Raw genomic sequence first — 25,957 nt, forward strand, 5'->3', positions numbered from 1 at the left:
TTAAATTGTGTCATTAATGACTCACCCTCACACAGTTTAAGATATTTTAGATTTAGTCCGAGAAATGAACAAATGAACCTTATTGTAAAGCGTTTATTGTAAGCGTTTATTGAACCTTATTGTAAAATATATAAGTTCCTTACAATTTAGAATTGGACATGGAGTTAAGATTTCATTTAACTAGATCTATTTCCCCAAGCTAATAACACTTGCTATGGCCTTAATTGGATAAAAATGACATTGTCACTCAGAAAGCGTCTGAAACCGAGTTATTCTTTTATTACAGTTAAGTATAACTCCCATGCTGCCGCAACTTTTAGATTAGCATGGTAGGATAAATGTAATTTTCCGTATTAGCTTTACGTTACCTGCTGTTCGTATAGTTTGAAGACTCGCGCGAACTGCTGCGTACCAGAGCCGTTAAATGCGTAGGCACTGCAAAGGAAACCCCGCCTACCACTTCTCTGCCAAATCTTTATATTATTATTATTATTAGTGACAAGGGTGTGTGTATTGTTATTTATTATAATATTTACAGTAATAATAATTATTATTTACAATTATCAGAAAAGGGCATATTGAGACAAAAAAGGGGTACTATATATATACAGTATATACATATACATATACATATATATATATATATATATATATATATATATATATATTGGATATTCTATGTTGCAACTCCATTAATAATTATATTCAATATTCAATATATTCAATAGTCAAGATTGCAAGTGCCAACTCTAAATGGTCCTGCAGTGCAAATTCTTCTTTAAAACTACTACGTTTAAAACAACATATCCGTTTACACTTGTACACAATTATGAGGCATAATATGCTAATATTTGAAAATGCTTATATGTAAGACTGTATTGTGATATCTGGGTGTAGGGATTACATGGAAAAGCATGAAATGGGATTTATAAGGATCTGAGGCGGAAAGCTGAGTCTGCGCCAGGGCTACAACAGCTGCACCCAGACACACAAGAGAGAACAGGAAGTGTGTTTTATTTGCTCAGCAGAGTGGACGGACATCCTTTAGTGTGGAAGATACAAGAAACGAACAATTACGTGCCACTCAGAGAACGGGAAAAGAGAGAGTCTGCATCCTAAATCGCATCGGCCTACTTCTCTAAAACAGTATGTGACAAAAGAAATCTGTCCGAATTCACAGTACTCATAAAAGATTAAACAAAATGTGTCTGAATGACCTATTACTTCTGGTGAGATTTCTGAAGTGTGCATGTGATGGACACTTTACTATCCCATGAGGCCACAGGAGAAGATTTGTGAATGGCAGTGAAGTGACGTAACTGACCCTGGCAGGTCACATGATAATGACAACATGGGCTGTACGTCCGGATTAAATTCATACGGCACACAATCATATTATATAGAATATACTTTTATTTAAAATAAGTGTACTTGATGCGATTTCAGACGCAGCCAGAGAGAGTGAGCCATTTAAACAGAAATCGTTCTTGCATCAAGTCCCTATCAAAATTTGAGAAGCTGTGCACACGGATATACAGTACATCACAATAAGGGGGAAAACGACCATAACAACCTGCATCTCAAGCCGATTTTAAAATTGTAAAACCGAATAACTTGTCAAAATGCAAAAAAATAAAAAATAAGGTAGGCTTTTTTGTAGAGGAAACTTGGCAAGCTTTAACTTGCTAATTCAGTAAATGCTAACTTGCTAATTGGTAACGCAACGCTTTGATAACATTAACATTTAACATATATCTGTTCTCAAAGAAGTTTGTCTACATTAAAAGAGACAAGTTCATAAAACTCCAAACTCTTAAACAATTCAGATTACTTTGAATCGGTTCTGTGAACTCAAAAGAAAAAGAAAGTTCTAAAAACTCAATAAGGTTCATTTGATTGAACTCATTTGTTTAAGTTTGCCCTACTCCAAACAATTAATTATTTTGAGCGTTAGGGTGCACAGTGCACGGTACAAGCTGTTGTTTACGTTAACTTTACATACTGTGTGCAAACCCTAGTGCCGCCCTACATTATTTTATAGGATATACATCACAAAGAATAGGAAAGAAAACTATCACAACTTCCGTTTTATTTCGACTTATTTTAGAATATTTTACTTCCCATATGGCAATAAAAAAGCAGAATTTTATTATTGAGTTGCAAGGTCTTTCGACATGCATAGACGTTACCTAATGAATGAAGTGCAAGTAAACCAGATTTTTGTCTGAGGCCTTGTCCCTGAACAGCTGGGTGATTGTTAATGAGAGAGCAGGAAAGAGGAGGGAAACACTCTCTCACACAAAGGCAGACCCTCTTTACACGGAAAAGAGGAAGAGGTGGCAAGACCACCTCTGAACGTGGTTGTGGTAGCAGTGAACTCCCTCTCCACCCAATCCCTCCCTCCCTCTACTTGGGTCAATCTGGCGGAATTACTGAGCAGCTTGATGATGAGAGCTGGCACTAACAACCAAATCCTCAGCACTCTGGTGGGTTGGGGCACATAGCCGAGGTGAGTTGAGGGGGTTGCACAAAGGAGGGGTGTGAGTGAGGCGTCCTGTCAGAGTGCACAGAATGGCGGGACTTTGAAGTGGGGGCCGCCGTCCCATTCACAGAGTCTGCTGCGGAGCAGAGGTCAGGGGCTCCAGGGTGGGCTACGTGTCCCCTGTGAGTACACCAAAGAACGGGAGTTAAAGAGATGTTTTGGAATTGGGAAGAGGGGGAGTGTCTGTGGAAGAGGAACAGGGGAGGGAGGAGGGGGAAAAAAAGCAGTCGTCTAAATTCCGTAACATTGTGTACCTTGAAGCTCCATACATAGCCTCTGTGTTTTCTGTCCTGGCCTAGAATGACCTGGGACACTTCATTGCTGGCCTGGCTTGTATGTGTATTTGTGCCTTAAAGGGTTAGTTCACCCAAAAATGAAAATTAAGTCATTAATTACTCACCCCCATGCTGTACCAACCCCGTAAGACCTTCGTTCATCTTCGGAACACAAATAAAGATATTTTTGATTGAATCTGAGGGCTGGATGACTCTTCCATAGACAGCCTGAGGGACTGCCTCTTGACGGCCCAGAAAGTCATTAAAAGAAAAGGTTTAAATATTCCATGTGCCTACAGTGGCTCAACTATAACTTTATCAAGCGACGAGACTACTTTTTGTGTGAAAAAAAAACGTAAATAACGACTTTATTCGACTTCCATTACTTCCTTATGGGCGCATGCGCGAGAACTGAGACGAGACCGTTCTTCTTCGACTACTTTTTGTTACCGGCTGCTCACCGCTTAGGAGTTTTACCGCCCCCTACCGTATAAGATGACGTACTGCTTGTAAACAGAACGTTTTGCGCCTCCGGCTATATCAGTACGTCATCTTATACGGTACATCAAGATGTTAGGTCTGGGAACTCACAATTGGCATACCTCAATCTGAGGGGCGGGATAAACGGTTGTCTTTCAAAATCCCTCCGCACGCCATTGGATAGCGCCACAACCAACCAGAGCAACGAACGGCTGAGTGAGTCCAATGGGTTTTCCCACCAGTGGAGCAAGATATATTAAACTTTTGCCGTATCTGGTCGTCAAAACTCCGAACACATCTTCGTTTTTTAAGAATGACTTAAGTGACGTTCTCTTAACTCCAAGTCCTCCAGACTCGCGGCCAAAGCCGATTCGAAAATCCGCTGTTCGGCAGCGTCTTGTTTGTTTTCAAGTAGCAGGGAATTTGCCTATGGGAATCACGGCGCAGAACCGTCACAACTCTGCCGACATTGTGTTAAGCCCGCCCACCAACTCTATACATAATGTGATTGGCCTGACCAGAGTTTGGTTTGTCCACTTCGAAAGTTCCTAGACCACACTTTTGCCACCACTAGGGTGCGTGTAGATTTTTAAGCTAACATATACTGGCTTTTCGAACAAGAAAAATGTAGGGCTGGCCATGATTTTGTTCAGTTGGAATAGATTGAAAGCAACTGGATATCATTCATATTCAAAGAGAAACTGCGAAGTTCGCCAATTTGAGTAAAGGTGCTTTTAACATTTAGTTACAATTTGCTTTTATTAAACTTTTACCATAGCTCATTTCAATAGGAATTTGCAAGTTCGAGAGTTTTGAGTAAGGGCTGAAAAGTCCCTCACGCAGATTTTGCTCTCGTTCAAGTTGATCAAGTGATTTTACCTGACCAAAGTTTGAAAGTGCTTCGGTACACCATTGACAATGAGCCCTTTTTTTGCCTGCAAAATTTCACTGAAACATCACAGTAACGGCAATTTAAAAAGGCGCTTTCACATGAATGAAAAATGTCTAATTGTCAATAATGTCCACTAAGCAAGGCTCACACAGAAATCTCTTTCAAATCAAATTTTTTTTTTTTTTTGGTTTACGCAGCAAAATCGGCCTAAAGAACAAGATGCAATATCATGTCTATGCCTCTTCTACGAGTAAAGGTAAACGTAACCAAGATCGGGAGCACTGTGAGCAGAGCTCAACTTCATGCGAATGAGTACCGAAACAATACACCGACTACCAATGGGAGTACAGCCAGTGATTTACATACAGTGAGGAAACACCTAAAATCAAATGGATTTCAGTGTTTCAGTTTATTTCGTTAATATTAGCCTTTTAACGCAATTAAATAAAACCAAAAGAGATGTGGTTGTATGATGACATTTGTGGGTAAAGCATGCAGTGTTAATACTGATTTCACACACAACAATGATCACAGGCACCTTTTTTTATTGTGCTGAATAAAGAGGTGGATATGTATAAAGAGGACTTTTTTTTCTAATACGTTTCTTTTTTTGTCCTTTTTTTTAAACAAGCAAGCAATTTTAAGTGAAATCACAAACAGCAATACTAAGTGAAACAGCCATAATTGTTAGAAAACAAGTTATATCAAGTGAAGAAAGCTGAGAGTAAACACCTAGTGATACTTTTCCATCTCCACAGCTGCAGAAATGACAAAACATTGCATAAATGTAAGACATTTTAAAAACAAGTCAAATTGTCCAGTCTTACCTAACTTGTGGCTGAGAGGCAGAGAGGTACAGTCTTATATAAAACACAAAAAAAATCCCCTCCAAAACACACAAAAATAAACTATGAATATATATTTTATTTATATATAAATTTAAAACTTTACGCCGTTCTCTCTGGACTCAGGCACCTGAATTTAAGCAGATAGTAAGTTTGAAAAATGAGGTAACAGGAGGCCCTCTTGGAGGTAGAAAAGTGTATTCGATTGTACTAGAACATGTTGTCATACAAAATACAACTTCATCTTCATTAAGACACCCAGAGCTGAAAGCACATGAACAGTGGCTCCTGTGGATACACATTCAAACCAACATAGGAAGCATATGAACACAATGCCAAGTTTCAGGGCTGAAAGCGGCGCACCTTATGATGCTATAACAGTGCTATTACACGCCGAAAATGACCTCAAAACAGCGTTAAAAAGCAACCACTGCTGAGGTCGAACCGAGATACGCCGTCCTTCCACTTAAGCGAGCGACTGTTACATCTGTTGAACTCGTAGGAGAGTAAAGAAGCGGTCCGATTCGAAAACTGACACTTTTACAAGAACTGTAACCATTTAGGTAGTAGCATTACAGTGTTTGAGCAACGTTTAATGTTGGTTTGTGGCAAAAGCCAAGCTGCCGCATATAAAGACGGTCATTACATGCCATTGTAAGTTCAAGGGGCATGCCAACAGTTCCATTAGCTTCCTCTGAGGCTCTACCTCAGGCCCAGTTGAGATTACCATGCTAACATTTAAGGTTTTCATGGTGACAGGCTGAAAAGGTGTATTCTTTCACTACATAAGCATTACATATACATCTGTTTGAACCATACAAGAAAAGAAAATCACATTTGTGTAAAGTACACAAAAAAAAAAAACGCTAATCAAGTATATCTCAATATCTACTAATTTTTCAAAAACATATTCATATATGCAATATACAAAACCCGAACATATTTTTTCAAACCTGAAAGAGCGTTTCAAGTTTCTTTTGTTGTTGTTTTTTTTTTTTTTTTAGTTTTTCATGTGATGTGTTTTTGTGTGTGTGTAGTTTTCTTTTAGCACCTTCTCCCAGCTGAACTAAGATGAAACAAAAAATCAAATTTAAAACGTTTGTAAAACAGGATTTTGTGCAGTCCTAAAGTCTTTTTCTGTACACATTTGAATCCGTACTGAAAGAAACCAGGCAAAAAATAAAAATAAACGTTCCGTTTTCAAGACTGGAGGTAGGTATTTGTCAGCTGATTACTAGTCCATTTTTATCCTTTTCTTTTTGAGGTACATATCTGAATAGTACATAGGAAACTAGAAATTCAGAGCAATAGTGGAGAGGGAAATAAAAATTGAGAAAGAAAAGAGAAATTAATTCGCAACAATATCATTTAGTGTCATACAAGCACTTGATCCTTAGAAACCATTGAGTAAATCAGTACAAAATATATATTCAAGTTAAAAATTTAAAACAGACATCCCAGCTGCAGAGACAGAGTGTCAAGTTACAAATGTCAGATATATGCTAATGTGAAAAAAAGAAAATTAACTAGAACAAACACAGTATTTTTTTTCCCCCCTTAGCTGCATGATTAGTTCTACATTTGACTACAAACCTCAGAATTCAGTTATTACCTGCCCGACCCTCACAAAAAACATTTTGCAGAGCGTTCGCCTGCCCTTACGACAAGGGTCGCTTTCAACATTGGCACTCGCTGCCATCCCCTGCTTTGTAATGAGAACTCTACAGCAGCGCGCGTCTTTTTAAACTGGTTTGCTGGTTGAAGAAATCAGAGGTAGTTTTGAAACGGTGAGGAGATATTGCATTGGTGACAGCACTGGCGTACTTTAGGATCCGCCAAATAGCTTTTGACGCCGTCGCTGCGGTTCAGGTATTTTTGTGTGTAATGAGGTATAGTGTGGTTTTGTTCCTGTCGTTTGGGTGTTTCTTGAGGTTTAGGTCTTGACTGAGTTGATACATTTCCCTTTCACTGAATTTGTCAGAAAATTGTGTTCTTAAAGCTATGCCATACAAGAAAATAAAAAACTATCAATTATGTACACGTATGTTAATTATGCGAAGCCGAAGTCACGAAGGTATGTACAGTAGAACTACTGTTCTGTAGTAATGCTAAAAATAGTCTCCCACCGAGACATTTAATGTTTGCAGTAATCAGTTTTGGGAAGAAAAAAAAAATCACCACCAAGGACCCGAGGGACATTTGATACTAAAAGGGATAATTCACCCCAAAAATAAACATTCTGTCATTATTCACTCGTTCGCAACACAAGTTACGTAATAAGATTTCTTTTTAAGTAATTGATAAAGTAATGCATTACTTTTAAATTTACAATAAAATATTTGAGTTAACAAGCCAAGCAGAGGTGAGAAAAAGTAACAAAAATGGTAAAGTAACTCTTTCCATAAAAAGTAACTGAGCAATGGAATTAGTTACTTTTTAAAAGCAATACTGTACTGCATTAATTTTAAAGTTACTTTCCCCAACACTACCCATATGACTTTCTTTTTTCTGTAAGCAGATGTTTTTTTTTTTTTAAGAATATTCAAGCTGCTCTTTTCCATACAATGAATGGTGACTTAGGGGTGCTAAGCTACAAAAAAGCACAATAAAAGAGACGCCCAACATTCAACCCGAAAATAGTCATATACCCATTGCAATAACTCCGAAGCTATTCAGTTAAAGTAAAAAAAAACTGCATAGTGCTGCTTTAAGGACCAATCAGCCTGCACCATTTAGAGTTTCATGCCAGAAGTTTGCATTTGTTATGCACCACTCAGTGTTTAGTTTATAGAAAAGATCAGTTTGGACATTCTTTGTATAATCTCCTTTGTGTTCCACGAAAGATTTACTTATTTATTTATTTACGATAGGGTCGGTAAATAATCACAGAATTTGATTTTTTTAGGTATCCACTTAAAAATGTTACATTTCAATAACTAATAGGTTAAAGGTTAAGGCGAATGCTTTTAAAGCTCACTTTCATTTTGGTCAAAACCTCCAAATGAAGTGGACAGAGAGGGGAAAATGGTCTATTTGAACTGTCTTTGGTGGTACGGTACTGTAAAAAAGGGGGTTCTTGTGCGAAAGGGTGTGTCCATTCAAAGTTCCACCCAGATATAGGAAGCACTACTTGCTGAATGACAAAACCAGACAGTTTCACCTCCAATGTAGCCTGGAAAATCAGTCAACAAGAGTGTGTGTGGCGCAAAGAACAGCTGTAGCACATATTGTGTGTTTAACCCCTGCACCTTTGTGCTTACAACAGTTTGTGGGAAGTGGAAACAGCAAGGCGGCTCCAATTGTCATCTGCAAGATGTTTGTTTGCGTTTGCGTCTTTTTTCGGGTTGCGCTCTGAGGTGTTGTGTGTGTGTGTTTATCACAAAACGAAGCCAAGCCAAAATAAACGAATGAGGAAAAACGAAAATAAACATATGAAAACGATCAAACGAAAGTGTGAAGTCAATAATAAGTGGTCAAGGCAGTCTTTTCCCTTGGAGAGAGCTGACAGCTGGATGAGGTAGAGGTAAAATCCTGTGGTTGCTTAGTCCTCTTCTGGCTCCACCTCCTCCTCCTCCTCCTCTTCTTCTTCCTGCAAAACACAACAGTGGTTGCTCATCAGACACCACAAACAGACTGAGCACGGCTGTGTGCAAAAGTTTGACTGACAGCACCGAGACAGGCTGAAGTGGTGCCATTATTAGCATTTATATTTTCTTTTTTTGTCATTGTTTGGGTTACAAATGTTCTTTTTCATGAGCTTAGACAGTGAACATCCCACAGCTGCCGCCGGGATGACCACCATTGAAAGGCGTTGAATGGGGGATGGGGAGACGCTTGGCTTTAGGCACTTTTCAGAATGAAATGGATTTCATTTTCCACATGGCTTCATTTTATTTGGAAAGGCTAACTGACACAATTTATAACCCTCTTCTTTTCCCAAGCCGCCGTGTTGCTCCCATTCAGGGGAAAGGCCGTGGCAAAAGCCCGTCTGCATTATATGAGCCAAACTCCATTCATTAGTGCGGCAGACACTTCAGCTGTGAAGGACCAGCTAAGCGCTACCATGTGTGACATGGGCGAGTAAAAGAAAAGAAAAAAAAAAAACTCTTTAATCATATTCGGACACCCCCAGCCACAAATCGTGCTTCCAACTGAAGTGCCACACAGACCAGAAAATACCAGCTTAGTTCCAAACTCTTATTTGTTGAATGGAACAACAGATTTCTTTTGGCAGTTGACTGTAATACTTTTTCAGAATTCTAAAATTCCTTTGCATTTATTATTTGTTCTGAACATTCCTTTTTTTATTATTAAATGATTAAATGACATTCTCATGCATTGCTTGCTCTATCATTCAGAGAGTAATGAACACTCGAAAAACACTAAAACCTTAATGGAATTCCTGAAAAAGTACGATTACCACACGCTTGGTTTAACCATCACCAACAAGGAGAAAAGATGGTTCAGCGATAATAATTAAAACCCCCTGTTTTTGGGTTTATGGCGGATCTTTGGTTCCCTTTGAAGTTTAGGGAAACTGAACACTATATTAACAAAACCAATACTATTAGAGTTGTGCAAAACAACAGAACATAGATTAGTCATGGAGAATGTGTTGATTAAGGCACATGAGACATTTTTAAAAGTTTACCTATCCGGGCAACCTAAATTTACTTCACTATATTACTATTAAATCCTAATCTAGTCATGACAAACTATATATCGTTGGAAAGGTCTAAGACTGCTAAATAGATATTTGACCGCTGTTTTTTTTTGCTACTTATTATGTAAGAAGAGTAACCAATGATTTTTTGACAAGAGTGCGCCTCGAAAAAATCTGCACCATAACGGGAGTTCTGACCTTTGTCACAAAAAGTTGACGCACACACCTTTAATAATCGAAACTTTGGGTTTTCATGGGAAAAGTTCATAATAAAACATATAATCTAGTATTTTTAATGTAATATTATCCTCAAAAAATTATAATTGAAGATGCAAAAGCCTGTTCAGATGCAAAAGCCTCTAAGTGCCATTTGAAATTTTCTTCTAGAATGATCATTTTTATCAAGCTTGTATATTTAAGTTCAGTGATTTCACTTAAATGGCAATGACAATTACCTATTAATTGTTATTTAAGTGAAATTACTGAACTTAAATATACAAGTTTGATAAAAATCATCATTAAAGAATTTCAAATGGCACTCAATGGCACCCGGTGGCTATTTTTTTGGTACTACGCCTAAATAAAACATGGGAACTTCAATTTTTGTGATATAAACTTCAAGTTTGGAACATAACTTGGCTAGATTTATGGCTTTTATTTTGTAATATATATATATTTTATATCAAATAAAAAATTTTTTGAAGTGTTTTATATAATAATCTGCTGAGTGTTTTCTTTAAAACAAGACCAAACTTGAATATACATTCCAAAACATTCTTGAATTACAACCGTTTAAGTTGAATAGTGCATTTTAACCCCCATTCTCAAAAAGGGGGGTGACAGGAAAAGGGTTAAACATAAAATAGCATCTTAAAAACACAATGCTCATAGTGTGAGATGCTTAAAAAATAGTGGCCAAAAGCGTTTGTTCTCAAAAAAATCAAGGTGCTTGATTAAAGTAGTTTAATCAAGCACCTTCAAAGGTAGATTTGCCTTCCATTTCAGAGATACCACCTCGGACTACCTATAGATACCAGTGCGGTGTGTGTGTGTGAGCACCTATAGGACCCTCCAGTATGGCACAATGCCATCAGGGTCTGTGCGTTCCCACATAGCATCAAATCAGGCCTCAGTTATGCATTCACACTGTAAACTGGTCCGCACCAGCGAACAAGAGGAGGTGAGCAGATTCCTGGTAAATGTGTGGAAGACTGTGTGGGGGAGTGAGAAATTGGAGGTTGTGTCTTTTCTTTGGGGGATTTCTACTCTAATCAAGACAACGTAAAGCAAACATCATTAAATCGAGTGATGGCATTTTGTCATCGTTAGTGACACGAGAAAGTTAAATATATGAATATGTAAAGCATTTTCACACCGAGTCAGAATTTTCATCAAAATTGTTCAAAATAGTTTTTTTAACAGTGAATAGGTTTGATTGTTGTTTATGAATATTTTCAGACAGAGATGTCAATTAATAAAAAATGTAACTAAATTAATTACATGGTATGCTGATTAAACAAATAATTACATATATCAATGTAGAAAGAGTCGATAAGAAGTCAATGTTAGTTTTATTTTCATATTTTTAAGGCACGATTCATTTAGTCACATCAGCAGCCGGCATATAGGGAGCAGACCGCTGGCTTTCTTTTCTTCCTGAGCACATTAAAGCTGCGCTGTGCACAGACAGAGACTTTAGAGTCGACTCCATTGTTAATACGCTGAAGGAATTTTGACAAGAGAGGAAAAAAGGGGCAACTCTTCAAAACTAATCCTGTCTGCCAGATTGCATATCCATCTGTGAGCGGATGAAACCAAAGAAGACTGGGATTCCACACATAGTGCTATAGGATTTACATTAGCATTAACCATGCAGGTCTCTCATCAAACCAGAATTATGTCCCCCTTTTACTTAACTTTGTGAGGACTTTGTAAACCCAAACAGCCAATTCCCTTCCTCAGACAATCATCCTCAATATATTTTTGCAAACTGCTATCCCCTTCTAGCCAATTGGACTTTATATATATATATATATATATATATATATAATTCTTTTAATGATTGTTTATATGTGCATGTCCACCTACTGTATTAATTATACATGGTGCAAGATTTTTTTTTGACATACCTGAGCGGGCTTTTCCTGAACCACTTGCTGTGGCTGAAAGATAAAAAGAGAAACAATGACTTTATGAATGCAATAAATAATTGCCACAATTAGAATACACTTCATTTTGATTTTGATTAAAGGAGTAGTTCACTTGTAAAAAAAAAATGGCTGATAATTCACTCACTCCCATGTCATCCAAGATGTCCATGTCATTCTTTCTTCAGTCAAAAAGAAATTAAGGTTTTTGATGAAAACATTCCAGGATTTTTCTCCATATAATGGACTTCAGTGGGAACCAAACGGTTCAAGGTCCAAAAGACAGTTTCAGTGCAAACTGCAAACAGTTGAAAGGGCTTTAAATGATTCCAGGCGATGAATAAGGGTCTTATCAAGCTATAAGATTGCTCATTTAGAAAAAAAAAACAACAACAAAGTTTAAGGTTTAAGTTTTATAAGCTCAAATGGTCCCCTTGCTCTGTTCTGTGACGCACGTTTGTGACTCTCCTGCTCGAACTCGTTTATCAAAATGAACAAATCTTTTTTGTGTCGTTTGGTTCATTCAACGAACGAAATGAATGAATTGTCTCGGAAAAAGATTTGTTCATTTTGATGAATGAGTTCGAACAGGAGAGTCACGAACACGCATCACAGAACAGAGCAAGGCGACCATTTGAGCTTATAAAACTTAAACCTTGTTATTTTTTATTTTTTTTAAATAAGCGATCGTTTCGCTTGATAAGACCCTTATTCATCATCTGAAATCATTTAAAGCCCTTTGAACTTTTGTCTTTTGTCTTTTGGACCTTGAACCGTTTGGTTCCCACTGAAGTCCATTATATGGAGAAAATCCTGGAATGTTTTCATCAAAAACCTTAATTTCTTTTCGACTGAAGAAAGAATGACATGGACATCTTGGATGACATAGGAGTGAGTAAATTATCAGCAAAAGTTTTTTGAAAAGTGAACTACTCCTTTAATGCTTTAAGAACATAAACATACTCATAGTTCCTATAAATGATTTAAGATCACTGAAACCATGACAGGAGAAAGTATTTTTCCTAAAGAATTTAAGCCTTTAAAAAAAACTTTTAAATGTATTTTTATGCATTTTTAAATGTATACAATCTGATCACATTAAAACACTTATCCCTAAGCAGCAATAAGAATGATAGGACACATGTGCACATACAGGGATGTACGCAGCAATGCCTCCATAGTGCCAAGATTGCAGTATACAATGCCCAGATTGTGCCCTACTCGCATTACATCATAAACGCTAAGTGCTGCCACCCCACAGGAAGTGCTTCTAAGACCAGAGCTTGACAGCTGAGGAGTCCTCCGCTGTTCTGAGAGCCAGGCAAAAATAAAACCCTGAGAGTCCAGTGTTTGGAACCAAAGCCAACCACTCCCAATTACACACACACACACACACAACATTTGGGATTGTTGAGAGCAGCTGGTGTGTTTTGTGCCAACTCTCCCTAGAATGCTATCAGGCTGTAACACAGTAAATGTCAACACCGGATGGAAGCAGGCAAAGAATGCAGCTGGCGATAAAGGGAAATTGGGAAAATGATGCACACATTCCAAATGGGATGGACGGAACACAAACTTTGCAGACGGCAATAGATATGGAGCAGGAGGAGAATTCCAACACCTTCCTGATTGCATCTATTTACAAACACATGAAATACAAGATGCCATCTGGACTTTACGACTAACAGATGACCCTGGATGTCAAAACTGCACTGTGTTACATCACTAATGATACTGTACAAGCACAAAATTACCAAAAGTACCGCTGTACCAAAAACTCAAGCATATGAATATAACCCATACCCCTCTTGCCCTTCTACCTCTCAGCACAAGACTGAGCTCTCTCTGTGAAGTCATTAGTAGCTGAAATCTCTTCTGCAGACTGGTGAGATGAGGCCTAGAGGAGATCTGAATGACTGTGGGACTCTCTGGTGCTGTGCATGGCATGCCCTAAAAGAGTAAGTATGTTCCTAAAAAGCTCTTCATAACCTAATCACAGATGTCCTGTACTGGGTATGTTCTGATTGTGCCACAGTAAAAAAGTTACAATTGTATATTTACTTTAATTATAATTGGATTCTATATAATTGGATTGAACATAAAATAACATAATATCATTCTTTTATATATCTAGTTAGAGCCAAATAAGGGGAGAGTATGACTCCATTGGATATAGGCTATCAGGTGACATGGAAAAAGCTATCAGACACTATTTGTGTCCCAGTGGTAAATTTGGGATAATCGTTTAGAGATGCATTTAGCCATCAGGTCCTGCATATCCAAATGTCTTAATTTTAGATACCCCGTGGACCGAAAATCTCATAAATAAACTAATTCTTCACTGTTTATGCATAAAGCGACATGTTTCTTTTCTGTTCTCTGCTCTGTACACTTCATTGTTAATGGGATCTGGATTTAATGTAGGAAGTCATGCTCAGTGACCAAAGGGAAACTAATTTGTGTGAAAAGCTCATTTTCTTTTTGTTGTGTATTGAGTTAAATGTTAAATGACCTCAGGACCTACATTAAAAATATGAATTGCTTAGTGGGTTCAAACCAAGCAGGGATTATATAAAATGTGAATAATATTATATAATTTAATCAAATATTGTTATTTATTAATTGTAATATATTTGTTGTACTGTATATATTAGTATTATATTTATTTTTCATTTAATTTTTTCTATTAGCTGAATACTTATGCATTCTTTACTTGAGGGTCCCCCATTTAATTTTAGAAGACTTAATTGCTCTTATTTGTGAACTATACAAATATATGTCAACTCCTTGTCTGTGGTATCTAAACAAATCATTCAATTCACATGTATGATCATAATTTAACAACAATGAGATTTTACATATAAGTTTCAAATTAGATGTGCAAATATGAAGGCTGTTAAAACGGAGGTATGCTGAACAATTTGCAGTGACTTTAACATCTTTGCTTTTCAGTAGGTGAACCTCCAATGTAAAGGCTTGTGTTTATAAGCGGGTCATTCAATTTTTATGCCAACATGAGAACAGAGCAACTGCTCAAATATGATTTTAAGTTGCAAGTCGCATTCAGCGTGCATCACAAAATTGTGAGGCTACATTGCAGTCGGTGTGATTGACTTTGATCAGAAGTGTCCTACAGCATTTAAAGCCAAAGATGTAACTGCATACCAAACGCAAAAACCTATTCCAGTTGACCACTCAATGTCTTTGGTGGTCACAGCTTTGATCAAAACCATTTATTTGAATATACACTTTGATTGAATGCATCTATACGAGAATCTAAACACAACCTGAAGGAATCTCAAGACTTTTCTCACTGAAGTGACAGATTAATGAGTAATACACAAGTTATAGTGATTTTCCAAGCTCTTAACACTGCAGTGCCAACTGGCCTCGGAGTTCATTGCTTGCCACAACCCGCCACATTGGAAACAAGTTCTACTGTGAATTATTTTCCAGCCTACAGTGTTACGCATGCCTTGAAACAAGGAAAACGGAGACACCCACTGCGCTCAGGAATGATAACACTGATGAACAGTATCTCCAAAATAAAAAACAATGGCAAAATGGTAGAAACAGAATGTGGCATCCTTTTTTTTTCCTGTTGGGAAGTGAATAACAGAGTTGTTCACATAAAAATCCCCATAATATTTTTTCTTTGTTTTAGTTTTGATTTTTGGCTGAACTATACCTTTAATGTTTCTTTAAATAGGTAGTACTACATCTCACCTCAGGTACAATTCCTCCCTTTTCAGTACGAGATATTTCTTATTTTATTAAGGAGTTAAAATAATAAGATAAGCAACATCTTCGACATCCGATTAAATCCTGTCTGGCTCTGGACTGGCGGCCTCTTTTAAAGTTGTGCTAACCTTGATGGCACAATCAGTCAAAAATGATGAAGCTGGTCTGAATTTTTTTCAAGAGAAGGATGTGTGGGTGTGCCGTTATGGACCAGAAATCCCACAATTCCTTAACTTAGCATCTAAATCTTGAGGCTTAGGAAGAAAATGGCATGGCAAACTCTCTTCATGTTAAGATTATTGTCTTTAAATACTCCAGCAAATACTCGGATTTCAAATAATCCTCCAGTACATTTTCTGCATCAAAAGGTGATTCATATTGTTGTAGAAATGTTTTCTTGCTGCCATGGTCTCTGATCCTGCTTTGAATGGAGGGAGGATGTTTAAAAATTATTGATCACTGGAAAGTATGTTTGGTAGACATGTTTAGGGCCAGTTACACAAAGACATTACGTAATGGTTGCAAGTCAGCCTCTGGCACAGGTACCTGGGGACAAAAAGCTGAGAGCGTGCAGCTGCACGTCTCGGCAGCTCCAGAGCAGAACGTGCCGGAGCAAAGCAAAGCCAAGCTATTGGAAGACTCCTGCTCTTAGGACCTGGCATGTCTTACCAAAACCATTCTCTGCGCCAAGAGTCATTTACTAAAAGCTTTACACTGTGGGGAATCCCTTTCTGCTCTTACAAGAAATGCACTGGAGATGTTTATCTCTCTCTCTCTCTCGCTCTCATTTATTGCCCCTGTGATATTTTAATCTTTGTCATAACAACAAAGAAACAGATGACATCTATATCGGAAATCTTTTTTCATATTATGTCTTAGTATAAGGTGGAGTTTTACATTGGGAAAACTTCCATTATTATACAGGAATAAAAGGCATAAAACAGGAATTTGATCTAAATCTACACACTCCTCTATATTTATCCAAACTTTATCCCACAGGACTACTTTTGAGGAGTACAAACTCTCTGAGCACAGAATTTATAGTAAAATAAGCACCATTTTAACCTATTTTGTCTCTTTTTACAATTCCTAATCTGCCCACCCCTTTTTTGTGTTCTCATCCCAAGGGGTCATCTAACTGACGCTTTTGACCATGCATCAACATCCGACTCTTTAGATGACGCGGGTAGGTTTAGGTCTGGAGTAGGGTTAGGGTTAGACCACTAGGATAGCGTCATCTAACTGACGTTAAAGGGTGCCCTAAAGCGTCGGATGTGGACGTATTGTCAAAAGCGTCAGTTAGATGACGCCTTGGGATGAGAACGGGCTGACCTAACCAGAGATGATATACAGTAGTCAACTAAAAGCGTTTACTAAATCATGGCCGAAGGAGAATACTTTGTTTAAAAGGCTTGCACGCTCAACTCAAAATGAATTATACCCAGGCGATAATAGCATATAAATAACACTACAATTTAATTTGTTTTAACTGGAAAACTGCTTGATGTTTTTTTATCATACAAAATATAATTTCATGATTTTGTCAAAGTATCTGTAATTTGCTCTGTTGCAAATTTTGGATTAAAACCATACTTTTTTCAGCTTCCAAAATGTCAGTGCATCCCTAGTGTAGTGCTCTCAGCTTCATTTAATACATTTTCATGTGTATAAATAAGCAGAAATTAGTCCCTATTTTCCCTCAGAAAATCCATCTGAGCCTATGTCCAAACGCGTACTGTTACATGGTATAGCCCATGAGACCCTTTCCTGCCCATAAGCCATATTCATTTTACCTGACTGCCTGGTAAAATAAAGAAGGAAAGTTTAGAAAAATGGAATGCAGCTCACATTTGCTTTAAACTTATACGGCTAACATATGTTTTGCGTTTGTGGAGGAAAAAAAATGCCCTTACTTGAACATAGTCTCCTTAGGGCTGCTGACAAGAATTCCACAAAGACAGGAAACATAAAAAAACACTCTGCTTGATTTGATGAGGCAAACTTATCCAAGGACTCCCTCACTAGAGGCGGACCCCACAGACGAGCCACCCAGTAACTGCACCCCCTCCGCTCCTATGAATAAAGGCCACATGTTCTGTTAAACTGGAGGTGGAAGTGGGGAAAACAAGCCAGACATCTCCAGGGTGCAGGGCCACAGCACTGGCTTTGTGATCTCCCTCGGAATGCCTTAACCGGTTCGGCCGAATCTGAAGGGATTCTGGGTCCGAAAGCACCCCACCTCTCACACATCCCTTCTCGGACTCCAAATCGAGCAGTGCTGTGAATGCCACCTATCAGAGCCGGGCTAAACCCTGCGATTAGGGGGAATTTGCCGAAGGGCCCTTTGTAGAAGAGAAAAATGTCTGCCAGAGCAAGGAATGTGGAAAATTCCTGGCAGGACAAGCAGCCTTTTGTTAGGAAGGGTTTTTTTTTTTTTTGGACGGGGGGTGTTCTGGAGGGAAAGAAAAGCGCAGACAAATTGGATCTGGTCCGTTTGGGAGCCTCTGCTGTTTGAAGTGAAATCAGTTCCCAGAGTTTCTCAAAGGAGAGAGGAAGAGAAGGGAGAGGGGTGGCGGGGGTCAGCACAGAAATTCAGGTTTTTTAATTCAGTTTTACAAAACTTTCCAGGTTTGAGGGTTTTTTTTCCCCCCTGTTCTTGAGGCTCTGTGCTCTTTATTGTTGGTCCAATCCAATGTTTTAAATACTTAAAATATGGGTTTATATATCTCAATCTTTTTGCCAAAGTCTATTTCCATTCTACTAAATATTAAATCAATAGTAAAAAAAAAAAAAATGTCAACAAACTTGTTATTTACATACATTAAACACAATGTACACATGTTTGTAGTTTGTCTGTAAACTGAATAAATTATAACAACGATAATGATCAATTAATAATAAATAAATAATATCAAATAATAATATTTAATGCATAATAATATTATAAATCATATTTTTTTTATTAGTCAATACTTTACAATTTCAAAATAGCATATATTACATAAAATATTTATATGCACTATATACAAAAAATATACAAAAAAAAACACATTACGTATATAAAGATGGCCCAGACATTGTTCAAAATACTTGACTGGAGGGGTAGGGTTTATGAATCAAAGTGACTGTAACATTGTAACATGTTTTCATGGAAATGTCCTGCAAATGCCTGGACGTCAGTGAAGGAATGTATGTGCGCAACCCGCTGTGTGAACCGCGTCCCTAGTACACGGCCATATCATGATAAAGGCCCTGTGTTGCAGAGGTGTCGCCATCAATAATGTGTGTCACATACCTTACCCTGTTCATACAAACACAAAGGTTTCCTGTCTTCCTCACTCTCTCCCTCTCCCAGTTTTCCTTTATTCGTTCACATTCCAGCAACACACCAGCATTAATGAATTGATTAAGAGCCAATTATAAGATAACTGTTGACTACAAATGATTGCATTGTGCTGTCATCGTCTAGTTGTTCTCAATAACAGCAAGCAAACCAAAAAATATGATTCCTTTTATTTTATTGAAACTTTTTTTTAATCTGTTTGTAAGTAAAGCTTTTATTGGATTTACACACTGTAGCTTATATTAGCCAATCAGAAACCTTGAAGGTTTCTTTGGAAATGGCACATTTTCAAACAACCTGCATGGGTTTTGGTCTACAATCTACAAATTATAAAGCAGAAAACACTAGAATATTTAATCTCTCTAATATGGGTAAACCCATATGATGTTTACCATGTTATTATAATCATGTTTTTTCTTACACATTTCTATCTCTCCCCCATTTCAATCTTTTGCCTCTCACATTCTCATCTCCGGAGCACCTATCGAGGCAGCTGTTATGGTCGCTAGCTCAGAGCAAAATGATTAAAGCACTTCCAGAAGCTGGAACAGGAAAGAAGGGGGGAGGGGGGTTGGGTAGGGCAGCGAGAGATGAGGGGAAGAGGTCACAGGGGTCACTGGTGGAAATCCGTTGAGGTGGTCACAGCAAACTAACTGCTGTGTGAGTAGAGCCGTAAACTGAACAGACGCCTCTATTGGCAAGAATTCAGCTTCTCGGGCCCCAGATAGTGAGGAAGAGCGAGATAGAAAAAGACACGTGAGGAGGGGCAAGGTTTCGGGGAATGCAGGGAATGAAGTAGAGATGTCCACTCTCTCTCTCTCACGCTGTATCTAACTCGCACAGCCGTCCAAGTGAGGGACAGGAGCGCGGCTCCAAGCCACAATGTAAACTAAGCTTTTGCAAGTGCATACTTCAAGACCCCAACTCCTGCCCAGGGTTGCAATAATTGCTAATAAAATGTTTGCAGCTCATTACAAAAATCCACTCACCATCCAACTATGACTAATTGTAAGAGTCTTGCCAAACGAAATCAAAACAATGAAAAGTAGCTTTTCCAAACATGCTGTACAAACAAGAAGTTTGCTTTAACCAATGCACAAGACCTTATGCTGGACAACCATTCAATTGACAGAAAGGCGTTTTTAACTTTCAAAGTCACCATGACGGGACATTCACAACCCTGTTTAATTCTGAACTGGAATTGAAAAACTGGAATTGATTGGATCATGAATGGTGGAAATTACATAATAAAATGAATGAGAGCTTGTTGTCGACTGTGAAGGTGATAAAAATTGTCTCTCAATGTCAGAAGATTTTACCTTTATCCACCCATAAAAGATGCACATTAGTATCTTAGAAAGTATTACTATGTACCCTTAAGGTACTATTATGAACCCTTTCAGGTAATTGGGGGAACAAAGATGTCTCTGTTGTTTTCCTAAAAGGTACAACACTTTTTCTAAGAGTATAAAACCATCCCGCATTTGTTTGATTCTTAATATCATAGCAGTTATTGCATGGACTGTCATTCAATCATTACATCAACCCTGAAACAGTCGAAATAGATATTTGGCCTTTGCTTAACATATTCCATTAACATTACTCTGGGTGAATCAAATGGAAAGAGAAGACAGACCAAGTTAGTTATATAATTCTGATGAAATATTCAAAACAATGTATTTGAATAATGTGCCTTGATGAATCGTGCATCAAGAACATGTAAATAGGGTCAGTTTTATTTCCATTTTGACATAAACATAGTAGCCCACATACAGTAGACACCTGTATGACTCAACATGGACTTTCAAAGTGGCGTTCACTATTTCAGTCCCATCTAGTGTGCAATAGGAAATGCAAGGAATAAAAACAGGCTGAAAGACCCAGCCAAGCCACTGACTCACAGCAGGACAGGACCTCAGCTGACTGTCGAGTCTCCTGCCTAGAAACGCCCGGGGGGCCAAGTACAATATTTTGCCCGGGAGGCTCACGAAGGCTATAAAAAGGTTTTGATGTTTGACACCAAATTTCCCATCACAATACCCTCCTCCCACCTCACACATGGATGCATTAAGAAAGGGAAGAAGGGAGGAAAAAAAAGAGAGAAAATATCTTTTCACACTTTGGCAGCGACTGAGGGTTTTCCGAGCCTCCCCACCAGATTGAGACTGTTGGATGACTCCCAATCGCAGCCCTTGTTCCCCCTCGAAACACCGAGCGCCTCCCCTCATCCTTGCCAGATCTCTCCCTCCCATTTCCCTCGGCTCTGATTCCACTCCTCACCACCTGACAACGCTGTCTGTCCTTCAGCCAAAAGCAGCAGATCCTTGTGTGAGATGAGAGAGAACTTCCTCTCCAGCGTCTCCTGTCCTCCGCTCATTTGTGCCTCATTCATTCACTCATTTCCTCATCTCTTCCTAGAGTTGGGAGTCAAAGTCTGAGCATTAGGTTTATGACGTCCCAATTCGTTTTTTAACTTGTAGTAGCTACAAGCTGCAGAGCGACCTGCTCGGATGTTTGTGAGCCCGTCGCGATCCAACAAACATTGGTGGAAAGAACCACCTGAGAAGGGAAGAGTGTGAATCAAGGCGCTGTCGGCAACCTCATATCAAAGGCATTCTTGGCGTAAGATGAGGTGGTCCTCATAGCGTCAACCTCTCGGCCAGATCTTTTGAATGCATGACATCCCTCACGGTTTGAGGGGACGCCATGGGAAGTAAATCTATTGTCTTTGCCGGCATTCCCACTTATTGCTGTGGTAACGAACAGGCAGGGCTGTTGGCTAAGTGAGAACTCACACATGGAGGGCCTAGAGAGAGCGCAAAAAGAGGCAAGAACTTCTCCCTTCTTCACTATGGTCTCGCTTGCAGAGGAACCGAACGAGTAAACCCGCTGGACACGGGCCAGTTGGCAGTATGAAAGGGAACTGCAGTGCACAACTGAATAATGTTAGCTGTTTGAGGACAGAGATAGTCCGTTCCAACATGCCCCCACCTCCCCAACACAGTGCGGCTTGTCCGCTTGGCACAGCAGACCCAGTCCATCTCCGCACCTGTGCAGGAGGAGCACCCGGAAAAGGAAGAGGGGGGCAATAAATCAGTCTTTTGGCTGCTGAAGCAAATCTAGCAGATAACATTACGCCCGGTGCAGGGGATCTGCAGAAGGCTCCCTATAGCAGGACTTCCTGTTGGCCTGATTAATAAATAACTAAAGGACAAAAGCAGAAACGAGTAGAGAAATGTTGTAATGCAATTCCACACCCAGTGAATGGAACGATTTAAGTAGTCTCAGGGATTTATTCACATCACATTTTTTGTGTAGTTTTTAATGTGAATATTACTGTTATTTTAATGTGATTTTCATTTAGCCATTTAGTTTCCTGAACACTGCATGGTTATTGTAGCTTTATAAAAATATATACTATTACATTAAATTATGTTTATTATTTTGTGTTTGTTTATTTCACAGTTGGCACGGCTAAGGGTTCTAAAAAAATTGTCCTCCCTCATAAAGAGAGGATACATTTTTTTTATAAAGTGATAGAAATAAAAGTAGGCCTTATCTATATCACTGTAAAAGAATATCTTAAATAATTTATTTAGTTCAGATAACATATAATTTTGAGTTTCTGATGATTAAATCATTCTCCTTCATTGTATTAACTCACTTTTTCTATTTCAATGAACTTAAAATTAAGGCAACCAGATTACTTACTTTTTTAAGTTCAACCAACAATATTTTTTTTACAGTAATCAAGAATATGTATACAATGATTTTGTCTAATTTATTATTTTATCTTATATGTATATACGTAGATTGGTGGATTGGATAGATGGATAGATGGATAGATGGATAGATGGATAGATGGATAGATGGATAGATAGATAGATAGATAGATAGATAGATAGATAGATAGATAGATAGATAGATAGATAGATAGATAGATAGATAGATTTTTTTTCTTCAACTTTTATTTCAGAATAAATACATAAAACAAAATGCTGAAAAATCAATAATATGATTTAGCTGTAATGTACAGCCTTCACTATAACGCATACATTTAAAATGATATTTTATTACAATTTTAATAGTAGATGCAGTTTAAAAACTGTTGAGCTGAACATAGCAGGCTGCTGAGAACAACGAATTCATTTTGTATAAATATTCCTGTTATCAAGATAAACAACTCAAGGTTGTAAGAACAACTTGTATTCTTATCACTTGGGGAGGACAGTTTTTCTTGCAGCAAACCAGCATCCTCAAGTAGCAGCTGTGCCACCTGCGAAATGTTATTTTAAGAATCCCAAACCATTCTACATCCTCTCTGACTGCTGAATTTCCTGTCTGATATAATGATGCTCAATGCATCCATCTCAACAGAGGTCATTTTGAAGCTGACGAATGCCCTAGACGGATGAACCGGTCTTGGTGAGCTCTTGGTGAGAGTCTTAAATGTCTCCGGTGGAATGAACATGATTAAACCATTTTTTTTTCTCTCTCTTTTCTCACAGCCAAAGCCACCTTCCACTATTAACCATTTAGGGGAGTGGAGATACTTAGTTGGGGGAGGGGACCAAAGGAAAACATTCCTGCGGCCCCTTGTAGCCAAAAAGGATATGCTATAATTAGTTCCAGGAGGGCGAGCAGTAGCTGAATGAAGAAAACTGACTTGTTTATCTAGAAGAGGAATGGCAAAACTCTTGTCAAGTTCACCCTGTATATGTGGAGACCGCCACACAGACTCTTGGCATGTTAATTCATCTGTGACATGCTAAACAGATCATAACCCACACACAATGACCCATACAAGAGGACGGAGGGCTGCAGACACACACGTTTCCCATTGCCCATTCATAAAAAAAAGTAGACAGGAAGACAAAAAATGTTGTTTTTCTGCCTGAGACTGCATTGGCTGAACTTAATAAAGCCTTGGCACACATCTGGAGATGCAAGGCTCGTTCTTTTTTTTTTTTTTTTTCGATCAGAGCGCTATCTCTCTCTGCTTTCCATCTATGACCTTTTATCATTCATACACTTGGCCGTAAGTTCATCTCGGACACATTCACAGGATGTCATACCACTATGCCCACTCCACATTCAGGATGTTTGTAGAATGACTACAGCCTGATGAATATGCCTCCAGATTCACACCAGCTTGTAACACTCAAATCAACTGCAACATGTGTCTTTGTGCAACAGAAAAAAGCTTTCGACTGTATAAAGTATGTTAATTGCAGAAATATGTTCACTTTCTGGTTAGGTTTAGGGTCCAATTATCACTATTAACTAGTTGCTTATTGACATGCATATTATTTGGCTGTTTATTAGTACTTATAAAGCACATATTAATGCTTTATTCTACATCCCTTAATTCTACCCAATACCTACTACTAAATTACTATAAATAAGTAGTAACTAGGAGTTTATTGAGGCAAAAGTACTAATTAAGTTACCCCAATCTAAAGTGTGACCTACATTTTCTGGGGGGGAAAAGAAAATTGTAAAAAAAAAAAAAAAAAAAAAAAAAATTGTAAAAAAAGATTTTTGTAAAATTACTTTTTTTAAATATTAAACAATAATACAGAAATCTTAGCATTTAATGAACATATAAGTACAAAAAAAGTTCTCGTTCTTACAGGCTATCCTTGCTTAACTCTAGTTAACCTTTGACCCATAATAGCTTGTGCTTCAATCAGGAAGACAAACAATTATTTTTCTGGTTATACGTCTTTAAAGATGTACTCTGAAAAAGGACCAATATCTTAAACTTCTTATTGAAGGATACACATTTTTAGTGGATAACTGGTTCATGTCCTCTGCAGCCAAGACAAAAAAAGCTAGTAATGTGATTATTATAATTTTAAACAATCACTTTACAAGTACTATCAATTTCATTGTGTTGAATATTTATAATAAAAGGGAAAAACATACTCTTTCCTCTTTCTGTGAGAAAAAACATTTACAAAGTCAACTTAGCATCTACAAAGTACAGTATATTGCTCCATTATTTACTTGTCTAAGGCTAACTGACATCAGTGAGTGGGTGGATCAAGCGTGTGTGAGTTTGTGTGGGAGTGTGTAACTGCATCACGTTGCCATCATGAAAGAGCAGCCGAACGCACCTTCGGCAATCGGTACAAAGGAAACAGGGCAATAAAAGTAAACTTTATCAGTTCAGTCCAAATAGTTCAGCTGTTCAAACCCTCTATCTCTCAAACTCATTTAAACTGACACTTCTAGATCATGTTGTAGTAAATAGTTGTCATGAAGTAAAATGCCGTTTACGGTTTGTTTGCAGCAATTTAAATAACACCAGTGAAATTATATAAGGTAATATTAGGGATGTGTAAAACATATTTTTAAAATGAACTTTTGAAAGTTGCCTTTCTGTCATTTTCTCTCATGGACATATGCAGCACTATGGTGAAAAAAAAAGATATAGATTAAAATCTAGATAATCTATAGTTGACCTACAAAACATTTCTGCCCCCTATTTCACTGTCCACATATAAATAAAAGTAGAATAAAGTCCAAAAAAAAAATTGTTGCGTCCATGAGCAAGGCTCTTGCATTCTAGAGATGCTCCTTTAAGACTGCCCTCATTCTCTAACCTATCTAACCCTTTGTGTGTCTCATAAAGTTTAAGTTTCTGTCCTAAATTTGTCCGATTGTGGGGAGTAAAAGCTTAAAGGGATAGTTCACCCAAAAATGAAAATTCTGTCAGTATTTACTCACCCTCATGTTGTTCCAACCCTGTAAGACCTTCGTTCATCTTCGGAACACGAATTAAGATATTTTTGATGAAATCTGAGAGCTGGATCACTCCTCCATACTAGTCCATAGGCTTCTTGAGGGATTGAAACTTGCCAGCCTCGAAAAGTTATTAAAGACATTGTTAAAATAGTCCAAGTGACTACAGTGGCTCAATCTTAACTTTATCAAGCGACGAGAACACTTTTTGTGCGCAAAAACAAACAACTTTATTTCAACTATTAATTTCCTTCTCTTAGGGCCTCTAGTCAGTTAAACGTC

General features: G+C 38.0%; 1 protein-coding gene across 2 annotated transcripts in view; it reads right to left on the bottom strand.

Annotated features, from left to right (window-relative positions):
• Positions 1 to 4,714: 4,714 nt before the first annotated feature.
• The window catches only part of hmga2 (high mobility group AT-hook 2), a 32,533-nt gene continuing 11,290 nt past the window's right edge, over positions 4,715 to 25,957 (bottom strand). Inside the window, exons 4-5 of one of the 2 annotated variants that reach the window (XM_039668604.2) lie at positions 11,827 to 11,859; positions 4,715 to 8,623 (exon numbers count right to left, since the gene is read on the bottom strand). In XM_039668604.2, the coding sequence (XP_039524538.1) occupies positions 8,576 to 8,623; positions 11,827 to 11,859 (81 nt within the window). In that variant the 3' untranslated portion in view covers positions 4,715 to 8,575. The remainder of the gene's footprint in view (positions 8,624 to 11,826; positions 11,860 to 25,957) is intronic. The other variant, XM_089126758.1, reaches the window with a different exon arrangement.

The sequence above is a fragment of the Pimephales promelas genome, chromosome 24 (genome assembly GCF_988280905.1).
Source record: "Pimephales promelas chromosome 24, fPimPro1.hap1.1, whole genome shotgun sequence".
Lineage (NCBI taxonomy): Eukaryota > Metazoa > Chordata > Actinopteri > Cypriniformes > Leuciscidae > Pimephales > Pimephales promelas.